The sequence below is a fragment of the Euprymna scolopes genome, chromosome 29 (assembly GCF_053919585.1).
Source record: "Euprymna scolopes isolate OS-2025 chromosome 29, ASM5391958v1, whole genome shotgun sequence".
NCBI classification, from domain to species: domain Eukaryota; kingdom Metazoa; phylum Mollusca; class Cephalopoda; order Sepiida; family Sepiolidae; genus Euprymna; species Euprymna scolopes.
In genome coordinates this window covers 80,305,159-80,324,652 of record NC_136510.1, presented here as the reverse complement: position 1 = coordinate 80,324,652, position 19,494 = coordinate 80,305,159, and the positions used below count along the sequence as shown (strand labels likewise).

At 35.4% G+C, this 19,494-nt stretch overlaps 1 protein-coding gene across 2 annotated transcripts in view; it reads right to left on the bottom strand.

The window, feature by feature from the left end:
* Nucleotides 1-731: 731 nt before the first annotated feature.
* Nucleotides 732-19,494, bottom strand: part of LOC145252748 (uncharacterized) — a 186,640-nt gene continuing 167,877 nt past the window's right edge. Inside the window, exons 2-4 of one of the 2 annotated variants that reach the window (XM_080112621.1) lie at nucleotides 16,878-17,431; nucleotides 8,105-8,128; nucleotides 732-4,548 (exon numbers count right to left, since the gene is read on the bottom strand). In XM_080112621.1, the coding sequence (XP_079968747.1) occupies nucleotides 4,411-4,548; nucleotides 8,105-8,128; nucleotides 16,878-17,431 (716 nt within the window). In that variant the 3' untranslated portion in view covers nucleotides 732-4,410. Of the gene's footprint in view, nucleotides 4,552-8,104; nucleotides 8,129-16,877; nucleotides 17,432-19,494 lie in introns of both variants that reach the window. The other variant, XM_080112620.1, reaches the window with a different exon arrangement.

The window sequence follows — 19,494 nt, the reverse complement described above, 5'->3', positions numbered from 1 at the left end:
AGTCGATTAAAATAAATCTGGAGATGACGTCCTTTTGCAAATCGTAGATATTATAATCTAGGGAGTATATAAAAAGTTCTAAGAAATAGTATCGCACCCCCGAGAAGCCAGGCGAAAAAAGCCTTTGCTGGACATACAAAAACGCGTGCGTGTCTTTTGTATATATATATGTCTTTTATATATATATATGTCTTTTGTATATATATATATGTCTTTTATATATATATGTCTTTTATATATATATATGTCTTTTGTATATATATATGTCTTTTATATATATATATGTCTTTTATATATATATATATATGTCTTTTGTATATATATATGTCTTTTGTATATATATATGTCTTTTATATATATATATGTCTTTTATATATATATATGTCTTTTGTATATATATATGTCTTTTGTATATATATATGTCTTTTATATATATATATGTCTTTTGTATATATATATGTCTTTTATATATATATATATATATATATATATATGTCTTTTGTATATATATGTCTTTTGTATATATATATGTCTTTTATATATATATATGTCTTTTGTATATATATATATATGTCTTTTATATATATATATATGTCTTTTATATATATATATGTCTTTTGTATATATATATGTCTTTTGTACATATATATGTCTTTTGTATATATATATGTCTTTTGTATATATATATGTCTTTTATATATATATATGTCTTGTATATATATATATATATATATATATATATATAAGATTAGTTGCGCTTTTTATCGTTTCCTATTTTATTCGTTTTTTTTTTATGTTTTATCGTTTCATAAGAAGTTTTGTATATATTTTTCATTGTTTAATCATTTCAGAATGAACCAGAAACTGATTGCCACATTTTTTTTTATTGTTTTATTATTGCATCATTTTTGCCATTCATGTTTTTGTAATTTGTCCATTTCAGGAATAACAGACTTTTCCAGAGATAATAAATACAGTTTCATCGATTCATAACAGTTATGGCTCCAGAATCATGACGGATACTTCTGCAACATACTTTTGTTAAAAATACATTTGTTGTTAATCATGTTTGTCTTGATTATTACAGGCCTGCAATCCTACAACAGTTTTATTACATGTTTTATGTATTAAGTTTTTGTTGCTATTTCTATCACTTATGTTTTATTGCTTTTTATGCGTTTGGGTTGTACTTCTCATCCTTTTATTGTTTGTATTTATTGTCTTGGCGTTAGTGCACTTTAAGTAACCGGAAGTATTTTTTGTTTTCATTTTCGGAAGAGTTCTAGTAAGAAAAAAAGGAGACAATTCAAATCCATATATTAATAGGATAGCGTGTGTGTTATTCATTTTGTGTGTCACGCTTACATCCGAGTGACTGTCGTTTAATTGTTATGGTCTTTCATTTCTTGTAATAAATAATTTTACCAAGAATTCTTCATAGGTTTTGGTTTCGGTTTTGATCATAGCTGAAGGAACTCAACTTATATATATATACTTCATAAGTTTTCGTTTTATATATATATATTTAATAAGTTTTCGTTTTCGTTTTGATTCAAATTTATGCAAACAAGTCATATGGATATTTTTTTTATTTTTGAAATCGCAACTTTATAATATATAAGAATCGATAGAACATTAACTCTATAATAATATATACGAAATCTGCAAGAATTAAAATATCATATTTAAGCGTACTTTACGACCGGGCTAGCTTAGATAAATACTTTTGCAGTTTTAACAAAATAGCTATTTTTGTTCCTTTCTCCATGTTAAAAAACGACCTTGGCCTCTAACTCTACCCTCGTGGGGAGGCAAAGTAAACAGGTACAATAATATCAGAGCGTCTTTATTTATGCTGAACATCTACAGAATGCCAACATCAATATTAATGAATCTCCTGTGGAATTTCCACAGGTCCCGCTAGTTTTACTGATTTTTCTATTGAATAATTCGCATGAATGATTTACATGAAAATATAAAACATTGATAGAAATCAAAAGGAATTACTTAAGTTTAAAAAAGAAAAATCATATCAAAATATTCTAAAATGATTTATAATTCTTAAGACTTTTATTTCTTAAAGAAAATTATCTTTAAAAATCCATAATTTAACTTTTTCAAATAAAGTTCCTATTTATTTGCCTCTCCACAACGGCGGAGTTAGATACAAGACCGGTTCTTTTAGTGGGGTAAAATCCATCTACCCAAAAAGGAGCACTCTGGATATGAACAAAAATAAAAATTGTCTCAGTCGTGAAGGATTTCTTCTCCATTGACCAAAAACAGAAAAGGTGAAGTGTAGCATCACTACAGATGCTACACTGTGATCTTGGCCTGAAATACACAAGGTCCAGGGTTCCAGTCCTAATAACAGTCAAGCTACGCTGAAGAGGGGTAGGGCCCCGAAACATGCATGTACGTAGATTACTGTTTTACGTCCAAAATAAAAAATGGGCACTTTCAGTTGAATTAAAAGTCGGTCAATTTAGCTCTTATGCGTAGATCATCGTATAACGATTTGATCACTGTCTGTCTGACGTAATAGACATTTAAAAAATTAAAAAATGTTTAAAATTCAACGCTATTTCACACGGTTAATGGTAGCCGAATGGATACGGCCTCCGCTAATCGAGCCAGAGATGTCTCGTGTCGCGGGGTTCGAATCGTTCGACTGGTAGTAATCGTGACACCCTGCACTGAAGAATCCCGAAAGGATGAAACACTAGTGTCTGTAGGTATTTAATTATTATAGTAAAAAAATAATTATGACAGCCCCTTTAAGAAATTCGTTTCTTATCGTTGAGCACTTTCAGTTGAATTAAAAGTCGGTCAATTTAGCTCTTATGCGTAGATCATCGTATAACGATTTGATCACTGTCTGTCTGACGTAATGAACATTTAAAAAATTAAAAAAATGTTTAAAAATTCAACGCTATTTCACACGGTTAATGGTAGCCGAATGGATACGGCCTCCGCTAATCGAGCCAGAGATGTCTCGTGTCGCGGGGTTCGAATCGTTCGACTGGTAGTAATCGTGACACCCTGCACTGAAGAATCCCGAAAGGATGAAACACTAGTGTCTGTAGGTATTTAATTATTATAGTAAAAAAATAATTATATATATATATATATATATATATATATATATATATATATATATATATATTAGTTTCTATTTACTTGCCTCTTCACGAGGGCAGAGTTAGACACAAGGTTAGACACAATGGGGAAGCTAAACAAAAAGGAACACTCTGGATAGGAACAAAAATTAAAATCGTCTCAGTCATGAAGGATTTCTCCTCCACCGACCGAGGACAGAAAAAGTGAAGGCCAAGAATGAAGTTATAGAAAAAGAAAAAAAAACTGTAAAATTTCAAAATATTTAAATTTGATTTCCTTAAAGTTATGTACAAAAAAAAAAAAAAAAAAAACGTACATGCAATAATATTTATAATATTCTAAATTGAATATCAAATTTTATTTGTACATTTAAAAAATATTTGTTTTAAAATTTCGAATATTACATTTTATTACATTTTATTTGTAAACTAAAAAAAATATATATTAATGTTGAAATATTTTTACTCGTATAATAAGTTTTTGACAATCTGAATTAAATCAATAAACGTATCCATATTTAATGTTTTCTATCGTGTTATTTCGTAAATTTACTGAACTTGGTTTTAAAAATTATTAAAATTTGGATTGTCTCTCCTTTAATTAATTTACTGGAGTTATTTATGTGCTTTTCCACTGGGCAAATTAAGCACAAGACCGTTTTTTAATGTGGAAAGAAAGGGGAGGGGGTACCAGCTCCCCTGAGGATGAGAGAGGGATGTGACAATTGGTATGAAGGGTTGGCCCTACATTGACCAAAACTGATTGCTACAAGAGAAATGGTCTGATATGTGGGGTTGCCGGAACAGATACTACACTTTGATCTGAACTTGGATTGAAATATTATTAAAATTTGGATTGTCTCCCCTTTCCTCTATTAGAACTCTTCCAAAAATGAAAACAAGCAATACTTCCGGTTAATAAAAGTGTATTAGTGCTGCTGTCTTTTCTGGTTTAGCGTTTTTTTTTTGTTTTGTTTTGTTTGTTTTTTTTGTTTTGTTTTTGTCTTTTTTTCTTACCTGTCATGCCTTGTTTTTATCAACTTGATTGTTTGTGCATTTTATGTTTGTTTTGTATTTGTTTCATTTTTTTTTTTTTTTTTTTTTTGGGCTCTATGTTTTTCCCTCACTTTTAGAATCCAGTTTTCTTCTGACGATGTATCCGCCATTTTTTTTTTTTTTTTTTTGTCCCCTCCATTTGGGGGCTTCAATTCAATCACAAAAATGAGAATGTCCAAATGTATTTTCTTTCCCCGCCATTGTTTTATCCGCGTACGCTCTCCGCAGCCGATCCTCACAAGCTAAAAACTATTAGAATTATAAGAAGGATGAGTCCGGTAAAACAGGAGACGGCGATGAGACCTCGACGTCGTTTGTAGGCATTACTCACACTCTGTGATGAGGAAGAAGAGACTGTCGTCGCATTGTAGACCTGCTAAACAAAATGGAAACAAGGAAATGAATAATAAAATATTACAATTAACAAGATCAAACACAAATATATACGAATACACTCAGCTTACATTTATAAGATTCCCCAAGAATGTATATTTATAAGTGAAATTGTCTCTGTGCGTGTGTCAGTGTGTGTACATTTCTCTACCAAACTACTCTGTCAATTTTCAGTCTACAGGCTCAACTTTAACATAAGAGGTATTGAGATTTTAGAAATTGACCTCTACGGTCTCTACCACATTACTTAGCGAATTTTTTGTCTAAACATTTGAAATTTCACATAAAGTGTGTTTAGACATTTGGCAAGCTTTTTAATTGGTTTTGGGGCTCTGTGAGTAAGGTTGAGGGCCTCTGGAAGCCCTTTCGTAAAGAGGGCCAAATTCTTTATATGGAAACATTAAATGGCAGCACGTATTTAATTATTGGTCTTTTTTACTGAAAAGAGATATAATATATAACTACAGGTGTGAAGAGTTTCGTGAAAAAGAAAATAGAAAATAAATTAACAAAAAATGCAAAAGCAATTTTTAACGAATCAAAAACAAAAACATGGTTGTAAACATTATCAATAATTAGTGTGAAAATTTGAAAGTAATATATTTTTCATGTTTATCAGGTTGACAAGAAAGTTTTGTGGGGTTTTTAACTTTTAACATCAGATGAACTTATCTCGGCTAAAACAAAAAATTATTGATCGAAATAAGCACCATCAGAATCAGCACACAAACAAGTGTATTTATGTCAGTAACGTAATCATCTTGCGTTCTGGTAGCGATGAAGTCGCTGAAGGTGTTTTGATATCGTTTAGGTTTTTGAAGCATTTGTCATGCAGAAATGCTTGAAAAAGTAGTAGTCAGTAGGTGAGGGGCCTGGCTGAGGAGGCAATTTCTTGAACTTCTGCAAGGTCGGTTTAGCAACATGTGGTCGGACGTTGTTGTGGAGGAGAATTGGGCTTTTTCTGTTGACTAATGCTGGGTGTTGTCGAAGTTTCTAATGCATTTCATCCATGTGTTGACAGTACTTCTCTGTAATAATGGTTTCGCTTCATTCAAAAAAACTGGATGAGACTGGTCGCAGACTACCAAACAGCCAGTATGACCTTCTTTTCGTGCAACTCTGGGTTCGGGAAGTGGCGTGGAGCTTAGTCGGCGTCTAACCACTGAGCTGAGCATTGCCGGTTGTCGTAAAGAACCCACTTTTCATCACAAGTCACAACCCAGTCGAGAAACGGGTCATTCTTTTTGCGTAAAAAAGGGGGAGATGACACTTCATAATGGCGTTTCTTTTGATTGTCGTTCAGTTCTTGAGGCACCCATTTATCAAGCTTTTTTGTCTTTCCAATCTCTCTTAAGTGGCTAGAAATCGCCGTATACATTACATCTAATTCAGAAGCAAATTCTCAGACAGTTGTGCATGGATTGGCTTCAACTAAGGCTCTTAATTGATCGTTGTCAACATCCGATGACTGACAAATACGCTCATCATCTTCAAGAATCGTCACCACTACAAAATTTCTTAAACCACCATTGTACTGTGTGTTCAGTAGTGGTTCCTGGGCTAAACGCTTCATTGATATAGCGAGCTGTTTCAGCAGTTTTTTTGGCCTAGCTTGAATTGAAATAAGAAAATTGTGCGAATTTGCTTTTTTTTTTTCTTCTTGTATTCAACGTTCTAACAAGAAGACCTAATTGTTTTAAAGCGATTGTAATTTAAACGATTAGATAGAGTCAAAAGCAACCTTTAAAATGATATATAAAGTGAAGGTATTATGATGAAAACTTATTTGAAAATACATCATTTAAAATCAAAATTTAAAATTCCGCAAGAACTTTCTTCTCAACATAATATTTTAGAAATTATCTTGTTAGTGCTCTAAGAAAAATCTTTGCTCTGCTCAAGGGCTCAATGGTGTCCTGAAGTTGGGGAAACCCTAGAATAGAGGGACAGTGCATTCTGAACCAATCACGAAGATAGAGAATAATCAGAAGTTGTTGAGATAACCCGAGTCTGGTATCCAGTTTTCCTGAAAGTGGATCTTCCTCCTTTAACCATTCCAGCTGCTCCCCAAGCGAAACTGAGACGGTACCGACCACTTATTCACTGTAGTTTCTTTTTTAGGCTGCGAAAAGGCCTCCTGGTATGTGTGGCTCAATATTTTGTTTAGAACTGCATTTCTCCCCTCAGACTATGACGCCCTTCAACCAAGTGGGTTGAAAAGGCTCTTTTAACCGCAAGGACTTATGGGATATATTCTAATAAAGTGTAACGTCAATCTTTCAGCATGCCTTAATCTTTTTTTTATTCAAATAAATAGTCTCTTTCTTACCATAAAATAATTGTCAGTTAATTACCCTTTCAATAAATAAAAAGAATATCACATTTATATTGACAACGACAGAATTCTGTTTTTAACGTTTTACTTGAGTTTGGAACAATTGATTTTGAAATGAGAAAAATCCTGATTTTTTGCACAGAGCGAAATTAATTAGTTTTTAATTGTTATTTTTAATTGTTTTTAATTGCTTTTTCTATTACTTATTTAATTACGTTTCTAAATTGTTTTTTTTATTATTTAGTTTCAAATTACTTTTTGCATCAGTGATCGGACAAACTCATCTTTTTGAATAGGTGTGGAACGTTGTAATAATGTACATACGAATGAAACCAAACGCATATTATTGCTATTTATAATAGAGTAGCAGGGAGACCCGACGTTGTTCAGGATTAAATGAGAATCAACAAATGTTCCACCTCCCATATTTTTTGTCATCGAAACCATGGGACAACATTTTTTTAATCAAATTGATTGATTGCCTGCTCTAGTTAGGGACTCCACCCCCTCAACAGTGTACCGGGAGGAAGCTTTACATGCCTCCCTGCAATGACTTAGTCCACAGCACATTGTAGTCTACATTGCACTGTTGAGAACCTAATGTTGATTTTATAAAATTATCTATAAATAATGGCTCCACTTAAAGTTTAAAATGCTGAAGTCAAGTATCATGGTTCAATTGTGCTCTAGACAGAAACATTTATTTAGAACGCGCACCTGTCTTATCAAAGAGCCAACTGTAAATTTTATGAAATTATTTTTGCATAATCACTTGAATTGAAGTTAAACGTACAAAAGTCAAATATCATGATTCAAGTGTGCTCTAAAAAGAAACATTCATTTCGAACATGCCCTTGTCTTATAAAAAATCTATAGTTGATTTTATAGGCTGGACTTTTCTGTTTTTGCGGGAATAAAACTTCTCAATTGCACTTGATATGTTAGGCTGTATAAAAGTGTTAACTTTGGTCAAAATCGAACTTCTTTCTTTAATCAGATTTTTTTCGATGATCGATTTTTGATACTTATCAGAAGCATTCCGATGCAAAACCTATGGTAAGAATGCTCCTAGACATATCAAGTACCTTCGTGTGAACTTTCAAGAAAATAGGCTCAGCCGTTTTGGAGTCCATAGGGATCGAATTCACACACACGCACACACACAAAGTTCCTTTTATATAATTGTAGATTAGAAACTCACCTCTGTATTATTCGCACTAGAGGCCTGCAAAAAGAAAAGAAAAGAAAAATAAAGTAAGAATTATTAATGTTATCTCCTTTTTCAACAAAACTCTTATTCAAAGGAATCCGCAGACATAAGCCAAAAGCAAAAAAAAAAAAAGGTCAAAAGGAATCATAGACAGAACAGTATTATTTTTTCTTGACTTTTTAATTTTTACGATGACACATTTCTCAAGGCAAAAAGCTAGTAAAGAGTAAGAGTTAATGAGATGGGATGATTGTTTGAAACAAGTATGAATGCTAATATAGGAATGGTTCATAACAGGAATCTGTTGTTGACATTGGATTTGAAGATGACCAAGTTGTAATGTGCAGGAAAGTAGTCCTATGGTAATGCGTTCGACAAGAAAAGCACGTTAAAATAAGTAAAAAAAAAACAAATATATTATTGACCTTGTGTATACTTTGGTGGCCATGAAATAGGTAAGTAGACAAATTTATTGAAACGGGAAGTCACAAACCGGATGGACGGTTTAAACGCCCAAGCAAGCAAGCTGATGTGAGTTTTATAATTATATAGATATATAACAAATACTTACTGAACGCATCACAGAGGGGGGGGGGGCTATATTAATTTATTAAAATCTGTTTTAATTAAACATGCAAATGAAAAACAACATTGACTTCCTTTCCACTGCAGGAAGATGTGACACAAGGTCAGAAGGTGAGGAGAATCAAGGCAGCTTCCTAAAAAGAAGCAACACTATTGTAATTTACCTGGGTAGTCACTTTGGCATTTCTCGTTTAGGGGTGCCTCAGGCAGTTAGCAATAACCTATCTTCTTTCCCCCAAAGAGGAAAGGGAAGGTTTGGGAGGGTGGACCTCCTAGGACTACACAGAATAAATTACTCAGCCTGACAGATAAAAGGCCACCAAAATGGCCTAGTTCTCACCTGACTGATTGTCGAGAATGGATCTTTTCCTGGTATTTAGCAGTTCAGAGTCTTAAAGCAACTGAAGTTATGGAGAGACCGCTTCTTCGTTAAAACCCTATTCCTGATGCATATTCTAAAGTAATATACAGATAGACAAATGACATCAGCGGTTTTGGAAGAGATAGAATTCATCATGGCGTATAAAGGGCTAGCATAATCTATTATATAGAGGACAATTGTCTGTATGTATGTGTGTTTGCATGTCCTGCATAAGTAAAAAAAAAACTACTAAAGAACCATTAAGTTGGTATATTTTGATCTGCGTTGCCCCAGATGAATAATATCTAAAGTTAAGAAGAAATTATTCATTTTTTGAGGGCCAACTGGACTGGGGGGGGGGGGGTCGATCGGTTTTTCAGTTATGGGGGGGGACAGAGAAAATGAGAAAGAGAAATGGATATAGAGAGGTAGAGAGATGGAGGATTTAATAGAAATATGTTACACATTTACGCTGTACAGCGTCGGGTAGCTCTGCTAGTTAATATTATAAAGTAAGCATTTATCTATTTAAATCAGATATAGTAGCTATGGAAGACTCTAATCGATATAATTCTAAAACTGATAATATTGCTTGTTTTGTTTATTTATATACGAGGGGCGTGCAATAAGTAATGCCCCTGACCCACTTCCCATAGCAGTAGAGCAACGAAACTTGGCACAATTATTAGTCTTTCTTTACATAGGAACTACCCAGAGTTATGCATTTCTCCCATTGTTTGATGCAGCTCTGGAGACCGTTTTTGTCAAACACCTCAGGTTGGTCCTTCAATCACGATGTAACTTCAGAAATCAAGGCCGCATCATCTGGGAAACGTTTTACTTTCAAAAACAACTTCATGGCTGGGACGAGGTGAAAGTCAGAGGGTGCGAGGTAAGGAGAGTAGGGAGGATGAGGAAGGATGTTATAACCACACGCCTGTGCTTCTGATCTGGCAACATGGGAGTTGTGGACTGGAGCATTGTCCTGCAGGAGGAGGGTACCTTTGCTGATCTTGTCCCGCCTCTTGATTTTTATAGCTTCCCTTAATTTCCTCAAAAGTGAAGCATAATAGGCTCCTGTAATTGTGGTACCCTTTGCCAGGAAATCTATCATCAGTACTCCGTCCTGGTCCCAGAAGACTGTGAACATGACCTTGCCAGTGGAGGGCTGCACCCTTGCCTTCTTTGGAGGTGGTGAGTCCAAGTGCTTCCACTGCATTGACTGGGCTTTGGTCTCTGGATCATAGTGATGGACCCAAGTTTCATCCTGTGTAATCAGTCTTTTGAAAAACTTTGACTCATCTTCTTGGCACATCTCCAAATTCATCCTCGGGCACTCAACACATTCTCGCTTCTGGAATGGTGTGAGCAACCTGGGAATCCATCTGGCAGACACTTTATGCATATGCAAATGGTCATGAATGATAGTTTCCACAGACCCTGTACTAATCTTGACATCTTGGGCTATTTGGCGAATAGTAATGCGCCGATCTTCCAAAATGGCAGCCTTAACTTGACGGACAGATGCCTCATCAATGGCAGAAGGGGGAGACCAGGTCTGGAAGCTGTTTCCACAAGCTTCCGGCCATGTTTGAATTCACGATGCCAGCGTTTTACAAGGTCATATGATGGGGCATTATCACCATAAGTTTCTTTCATTTCATCAAAAGTCTCCTGTGGTGTGCGTCCTTTCAAATACAAAAACCGGATCACTGCTCGACATTCAACAGGCTTCATTTAACACCTGACGCAGTTCAAACACCTGTAAAACAGAAACCACAATTAGTTCAGAGCTGTAATTTGCCACATAACCCGTAGAGATATAAATCATTGCACATACAAAATTTCAGCTGGATCAGACAACTGGAAGTGGGTCAGGGGCATTACTTATTGCACGCCTCTCGTATTTATTTGTTTATTTTTTGCTTGGTTTTTTGTACACTGGATGTTTTAAATGGCAGAAATAGTTGTGAAGAAATAACATTATCTATTATATATATTTGATTTTACTTGGGGGTTACCACTTACCAAGGCCCGAAAGCCACTCAAGGCTAAGCATTAATTAATTAATTAAGGATAAAGCATGTCAGATGGTAGTGTAGTAATTGTTAATGGCGTAAATTAGATAGAATTTGATTATTTGGGGGGACGGCTCAACAAGAACTTGTTTATATTGGATTTAAAGGACACCATATTGTATTCAACTGGGAAGCAGCCCAGCGGAACTGTGTTCCACAGCCAGGCATTTTTGGGAAAGAAGCTTTGTTCATGGAATCTGTGTTTAGACTTAGGCCTAGTTAGAGAGCGGAGGAAATCGTATATAGTGGTTTTAGCTAGTCAAGTGTTTCTTCTGAAAGTTTGGCAATCTATTATACAAAAGGCAGTTGTCTGCATGTATATGTGTTTTTATGTCAACTAAAAGTCAAAAAATTAAAAACCAAAGAACTCCAAATACAAGAATATAGGAAGTGGTAGTAGCAACAGCAGGAGCACCCTCCTAAATTCCAACACTTCCCTAACTGTGGTAACATGATAGTGTCAGAAGGGTCAAAATCATGATCCGTCATCTTCTGGTTACCTTTGCCTCAGTGTGTGGCAAGCAAGAACGTAATAGGCGCAGAACTGCAGAGTCATGCTGTGATGATAACAATATTGCTTCTGCGTATATGCAGCTGTCATTCTTTTGTGTTCTAGGTCAAACCTTCCCTGACTTCGTATGCAATCGCCGAGCTTGTTGCTCATAGTACCAGGGTTAAAGTTGTAATGTTGCAGGCCTCGTTGAAAAAAGACAGTTTATAAATATTTTTTAAACAAAATCTCATTGGAAAAAAAAAAACAGTTTATAAATATTTTTTATAACAATTATACTTTTATGTTTGATGTAAGAAAAGTACCAACACCTGCTATTTGATTAAAAAAAAAAATGCATGAATATATTTTTATAATAAAGGTTATAATTTTGTTATAAAAATTCAAATAACGAAAGTTTGAATAAAACTTATTTTTATATTTGCTTAAAAAAAAAAAAAAACTACATTATATACAATGTTGGTCACCTGTACTTAAAATTTTTTTGACGTCACTTCCGCCGAATGGCTTTGTAAACGAAAGCCAAAATGTGTTAAAATCACTGTAAAGTCGAATTTTATTTTTTTTTATTATTATTTTATTTGTTAGGCCCGGAACTTATTGAATGATGTGTTATTCAAACAAACTAACAGACATAGCGAGTCATCGCAATGTAATGTTCCAAATCGAAAAAAAATATATATTTTAAAAAGATGATGTAAGCACTCATGTAGTTTAGATAACAGACTGACACCAAAAGTACATTATAGTAAGACTACAGCGGGAGGGGTGCCCGACGTTGCCCAGTCAAAAAAAATGTACCAGTGAGGGGGTGGTGTTGCCTGGTCGTAAAATCCATTTAAATATAATATTTTAATTTATATTTAAAAAAATTTGTGACTAGGGTGTCATCAGCCAGAATGAAAATCGAAAGCAACATTCGTAAGCAATAAATAGAGACAGGCATAGTGAGTTTTTTTTTTTTCCGGTCGTGAAATGATAAGTAGAAGAAATTGAGGGGATTTGGTAAGTGCACTTAAATTGAAAAAAAAAACAACAAAAAAAGAAAAACGATACCGTTAAAAACACAAAAATGCTGCTTCGCGAGGTAAAACGGGTGAAAGCACGAGAAAAAAAAAAGATCGCGATTGTTGGGCACTATTAAAAAGTTAAAAATAACATTTTTACACTATCGTGTTAAGATAGGATAGAAAAAAATTACTTATTGTTTTATTAAAAAAAAAAACAACAAATTAAAAGAAAAAAAAAGAAAATAAAATAAAAAGCACGCATGCCGGACGCGAGCTCGCAAAAGATAAAAACCTAAGCGAGCACGTTATCAACCGAACCAAGACGCCATCAATATCATCACCGAAAGTTAGAAACTCGCGTTCGCGCATGAGCAATTAACAAATTGCTTCAAAACAATGATTTTTACATGATCACCTTTCAAACAAAACGACATTTCTACCCGAAATAATCGAGGATTTTTTTATAATTTTTGGATATTATGTGCCGAGAGATGTCCTCATTTCAAATGAGTGATTTTTCTGACAAAGGGTGAAGAAAAAACTGCTTTCCAGGTCGGTAATACTTCGTGAACAGTAGTCTGAGATGTCGGAAATTTTCTGTTTCTATGTCTATCCTTGTAGTCATGTCACTAGTAAGGGTGCTGGAGGTAAACGTTTCATCTGGGCTGACGTTATCCGCCTGATAGTCAGGCACCCGAACCTTGGATTCACCACTAAGGAGGTTGTCCTATCAGCAGGTGCAAAGTACCGGGACTGCTGTATTGCCATTTGGTGAATGGATTCTGAACCATGCAGTAGTTTCTGGCAGGGTCTCTCGATACTATACTAGTGGGTAATTGTTATAGCTTTACCTTATCATGTGCTACAAAATAAACAAAAAAAAATTCCTGTTTTTTTCTCTCTTACTTTCCCTCTCTCTCCTGTTCCAACTAAGTCTATCGACCTGTTCCACAAATCCCACAACCTCACCATGACAAACCTCCAGAAAAAAAAAACATGAATAAACATAGAACCCCATCCTCCAACGTAGACCCCTACTGCCATGTCTCCTTCTCCAACATCAGGGGTCTACATTCCAACCTTCCAGAGGTTGAAACACAATTGCAGGAGACGAAACCGGACATATTCTTTCTAAGTGAAACTAGATGAGTTCATAAATAAGGGATACTCTAACTTAACATCTAAATCTGACCCCCAAGATCGCCATAAGCATGGAGTATGTGCCTACATTAAAGATGGCTTTTCCATGTGGTAGGGATATCTCCAGAGAAGACCCTAATTTACCTTACATATGCTTCCGGGTTGAACTAGCTTACACCACTGCATTTATATTTGCCCTCTATCGTCCCTACAACAGTGGGGTGAATATCTTTAAGAGTATATCTGAGAAAACTGACCACATCCTGTCTGCTCATCCTTCGGCTAACATTCACATTTGCGGTGACTTCAATGTCCATAATGTGGAATGGCTGACCCACTCAAATAAGACAGATGATGAGGGGAGGTTCTGTCATGATTTTGTCATTGCTTATGACCTCACTTAGATTGTTCACAAACCCACCCGTGTGCCCAATACTACCGGTCAATATGCAAGCCTTCTAGACCTTTTTCTCACAACTTCCCTATAGCTATGTTCATGTTCCATTCTATCTCCTCTGGGATCCTCCGACCACTCTGTTGTATCAGTTAAGATAAAAATGAAATGTAATAAGTCCTCAGACGTAACTCTCCATTGTATTGTATATCGATACTCTATGGCTGATTGGGATAGCTTCCGTACATTCATATCTGATCTACCTCTGCATTCCATGTTTAAAAAGGATGTGTCGTCTATAGTATCAGACCTGACCAAATGGTTAATTGCAGGCATAGACTGATTCATACCATCCAAAAAATTCCAACAAAAACCTAACAGCCAGCCATGGTTCTCCCCAGAATGTACTGCTGCCATCGGGTACAGAAATCACTTTTTCCACAGCTACCAACGTAATAGATGTACTGAGACTAAAGCTGCTTTCAGGACTGCCAGCAACCACTGTAAAAGAGTAATAAAGAATGTAAGAGAGCTATATGCTCAGTCTGTTAAATCCAAAGTAGCTGAGCAGCGACTTAGTTCCCACCAGTCAGGATCCTGAACAGAAGCGTGCGTTCTATCCCAACCATCATCAATGGACCTAAGGTCATCTTGTCAGCATCAGACAAGGCCAAACTATTTGCCAAGAACTTTGCAGCTACCCTATGCGACGAAAGCCATCAACTCCCAGTATTTCCTCCTATAACAGACAACACACTATGCAACATACAAATATCTGTGTGTGAGGTCGCCAAACTTATTAAGAACCTTGATTCCAGTAAAGCAACTGGCCCTGACGGCATTCCAGTTATAGTGCTGAAAAAGCTCCAACCAGAACTTGCTCCCATACTTACAAAAATGTTTAAGCGTTGCCTTAAGGAAAAGTGCTTTCCAAAACCCTGGAAAACCTCATCAGTATGCCCTGTATTTAAGAATTCAGGGGAAAAATCATCTGCCTCTCAGTACAGACCAATAAGTCTCCTGTGTGTCATGAGTAAGTTGTTGGAATCCATATTAAATAAAGAAGTAGTCAACCACCTCAGCAGAAACAACCTTCTTAGTGACATGCAATATAGTTTCCGCTCCGCAAGATCTATAGTAGATGTGCTAATGGTTATATCTCATAGGATTAGTGAATCGCTTGACAAAGGCTTCCTTTCTAGGGCAATTGCTCTTGACATATCGAAGGTCTTTGATAAGGTATGGTAAGGTATCACAAGATATCCAGCTATAACTGGAAATGTTTTTTCAATTATTAAATCATTTCTCTCCGAGTAGTGGTTGATGGGAAGAAATCAGAGGCCCATAGTATTAATGCTGGAGTCCCTCAGGGGTCCATCCTGGGCCTAACTCTCTTCCTGATCTACATCAATGATCTCCCAAAACACATGCTAAAATCATTCGTTGACATCTATGTTGATGACACGACCATCTATGACAACACATCTAAGGCCATAAATGACAAACTTCTCTCTGATTCTCTCTCCTCTGTGGTACAGTGGGGGAAGAGGTGACTGGTTACTTTTAATGCATCTAAAACCAAGCTTCTATCTTTACATCATCAACGCTCTGATCCCCATCTAGCATCAATTGAAATGGATCGCTCTCGTCTTGGGGAGGTTCCATGTTTTGACAAGCTTCTGGGTTTGACCTTTACTCCTGATCTGAAATGGAACATGTACATCAAGTCTGTTACCAAGGACGCTGGGAAAATGGTGGGGTCCTTCTACCACCCCAGAAGATATCTCACTAATGATGCAATTCTTTATCTGTATAAAAGCCAAGTACGTCCAAGGATGGAGTACTGCTGCCACATCTGGGCAGAAGCTGCTAAAAGCAGCCTATCCTGCCTTGACAGAGTACAAAATAGACTTTGTGGCTTAGTGGGGGATGCCCTTTTCTCTTCCCTGCAGCCTCTCTCCCACAGAAGAGACATTGCGAGTCTGTCTTTGTTTGATCGTTATTTCCATGGCAAGTGCTCGTCTGAGCTCCAATCTCTCGTCGTCCCTCGCCAATCTTTCACAAAAAACACCCATCTAGCTGAAACTACTGTCATTAATTTTCCCCACTCTTTATCTGTGCCTAAATCCAAACGTAGATTCCATGAGCAGAGCTTCTTTCTTAGAAGTGCACGACTGTGGAACTCTGTTCCGTTTGCCTGTTTCCCACCAGACTACAACTTGGATGTCTTCAAGTCCAACATAAACAAATTCCTGACAAACCGCCCCTTAGTTAAGAAACTCTATCAAATCTCCAATACTAATGATGACTACGATACTATCCCATTGATTACTGTACACGCAATAACCCTTATCCCCGAGTGGCTTCCGGGCCTTGATAAGTGGTGATCTCCATGTAAAAAAAAAAAAAGAGCTCGCTCTTTCCAATGATACCAGGTACATACTGTAAAGATGCAACTGACGAAACATTTTAGCGACATACTAACACACAAACATACATACACACAGAAATTTGTGATTTATTTAATAGGAGATATTTACAACAACTAGTAGATTTGGAGGAAATTTAATATCCAAAGCAAAAAAAAAAAAAAACATTAAAAATATGATATAAAATTTTTGTAAAAACTCATGTAGTTTCGGGTAACAGACCGACACCAAAGCTACATTATAATAAGATACTTACAACAACTGGTGGATTTGAAGGAAACTGCTGATTCTGACTTCTGCTAAAGGATGGTTGATACTGATGATGATGATGCTGATGATGATGATGCGAATGATGTGCTGACGGCGGCTCCGAAGGAACCGGTACTCGAGAATAACCAACACTGAGAGGTCCAGAAAAATGAGGGCCGACAGGGCCACCACTGGGCTGCGATAGAGGAGGATACGGCGGAGGCATGAACGCTAGATTACCTGGCGGCGGTGGCGGTGGTGGCGGCTGATGGAATCCGATCGTGACATTGCCGTCGGGGAACTCCGTTGACATCTGTCCGGGTATGTACTCAGATTGGGGTGCAAGGGGGTAAGGGTTGTACATTGTTCGCCCAACGGTGCTATACGCTTGGTTGGGGTGGTGGAAGTGGTGGTAAGCGTGGCCTGCGTTGCGTGGTAGCGTTCCACCAGTGTGTGAACCTGGACTTGTGGTGTGGAGGGCGGACAGCGATATCTTCTGATCGGGGGCGCCGTATTCAAAGGGCGGAGGTGCAGAGGGTACAGTGTGCGGATGGCTCTGGTCTGCAAATAAAGGGAAAAAGGAAAAAAAAAAAAGAAATTAAAATAATGTATGAGAAGAACATAAACAGAGATATCGAACACGCATTCATGCAATCTGTTTCATCATCATCATCATCATCATCATCATCATCATCATCATCATCATCATCATCGGTTTACCGTTCGTCTTTAAATGTTGGCGTGTGTTGGACAGCTGGTAGGTACGTGCAAAATGAATGCCGATGTTCAAAAAAATGTATAAACATTTTCATCCCCCCCCTTTACTTAAAAATTCACTAAAAATCAGCAAATTAATCAATTTTAATGAAATCTTCAATATCTATCAAATAATGATCACGGAATATAAGAAACCCATTATTTTTATTTAAATCTTCGTGGAAATGTATTATTTCGATTAAACAACAAAAAAAATACCTTTACTAAAGTTATGGTTTTCGGTAGCCAAAACAAATGCATTTAAGATTCTATTTTTGCATTTCTTATGAAAATAAAGCATCGTAAATTATAACAATTATAAAAAATTATTTAATTTTTACAGGAACATTACGAACAAAACCTTTAAAATCCGTATTAATGAATTCGATATAACACGAATAAAAATTAATTTCTCGAGCTACCGATATTATCATTGAAGCAAACATTGTTTATTTAATATTTACACACAAAAAAATTATAATTGCAAAGAATATTTCTACTTTTTTTTTTTTTTTAATTACAGGTTTCGCATAACTTTTATATGTACAATTGTATTTATTTTTTTTTTTGCATGAATATGAAACTTTCGGCGTAGCATAATTTTTATATAATCTTGAAAAATAAAAATAAAAATTTTTACTTAAAAGCCGGAACAGAAAAAAGAATTAAATTAAAAAATGGTAAAAATCATACAAACATTCACGATAAGAATGTACGGATGTACGGCCGAAAAAAAAAAGAAGAAAACCAGCACCACCTACCTCACTTTAACTACCAGACGTCATTTTCAGACAGCCTTTCGACTGCCTGAGATTTGAGTTTCCGTATAATCCATCTTTAAAGACTTCAGTTGTGTTAACATTCTGAGAAGAGAGAATTTCTCGCTTTTGAGAGCTAATTAAGATATTTTTTGTACAAATAAGGTGTTTGTTTGTTTGTTTGTTTTTTAAATTAATTAAATATCTTAAGACTTTACTAATTATCATTGAAATAAACCCAGAAAACTAATATTTATCTTTGAAAGGATTTTTACAATGAATTTATTTAACTTCAAAATTGAGCTGAATTAGTTAGCGCGTCGTGAAAACATTTTTCATAACTTTTTTTTCTTTAACCTATACAAATACTTTTTTTTCTTTAGTCTTTAATCTTTCGAATACCATCAAAAAATAGTTAGAAACCTACAAAAAATTATGATAAATCGACTTTTAAAACTATGTCTCCCTATCTTTATTCCTACATTTTCCTAACAGCTGGAAATCAACTTATTTCTGGCAAGGTCGTTCCAAAAGTACAGCCTTCTATTTTTTTTTTTCACTCAAAACGTTAAAGAGCTACGAAGACGCGAGTGATACCATTAAAACGAGCGATATTTTGTGCCCCAAAATTTACTTTTACTACATAGTCACCACCATTCTCAACGCCAGGAATTCAATGACGTCTCTCTGCTTCTGACGAACATCCTTGATAGGGGTTGCTTTCTTAGAGTCTCAAATCGTCACTGGTAGACCGTGGATTTGAGACCATTAAATTGATTAAAGTCATATTTAAATTCGACTAGATAAATGTTATCTTTCTTTTTTTATTATTATGCATTATAGTAATTAATATAATTTCATTATAATAATATAAGTTAAGTTAAATAGTTAATATAATAATAATATAAGTTAAGTTAAATAGTAAGATAACATAATTACTTTTTCTTCTTTTTTTACACAGGCATCACCACATTATCAAGGCCAAGAGGCCACTCAAGGATAAGGGTTAAAGAGTGTACAGTAGAAATTGGACAATATAGTAATTATTAGTAATGAAAATTCGGTAAATTTGATAACTTATATGGAACGGCTCATCAAGAACTTATTCAC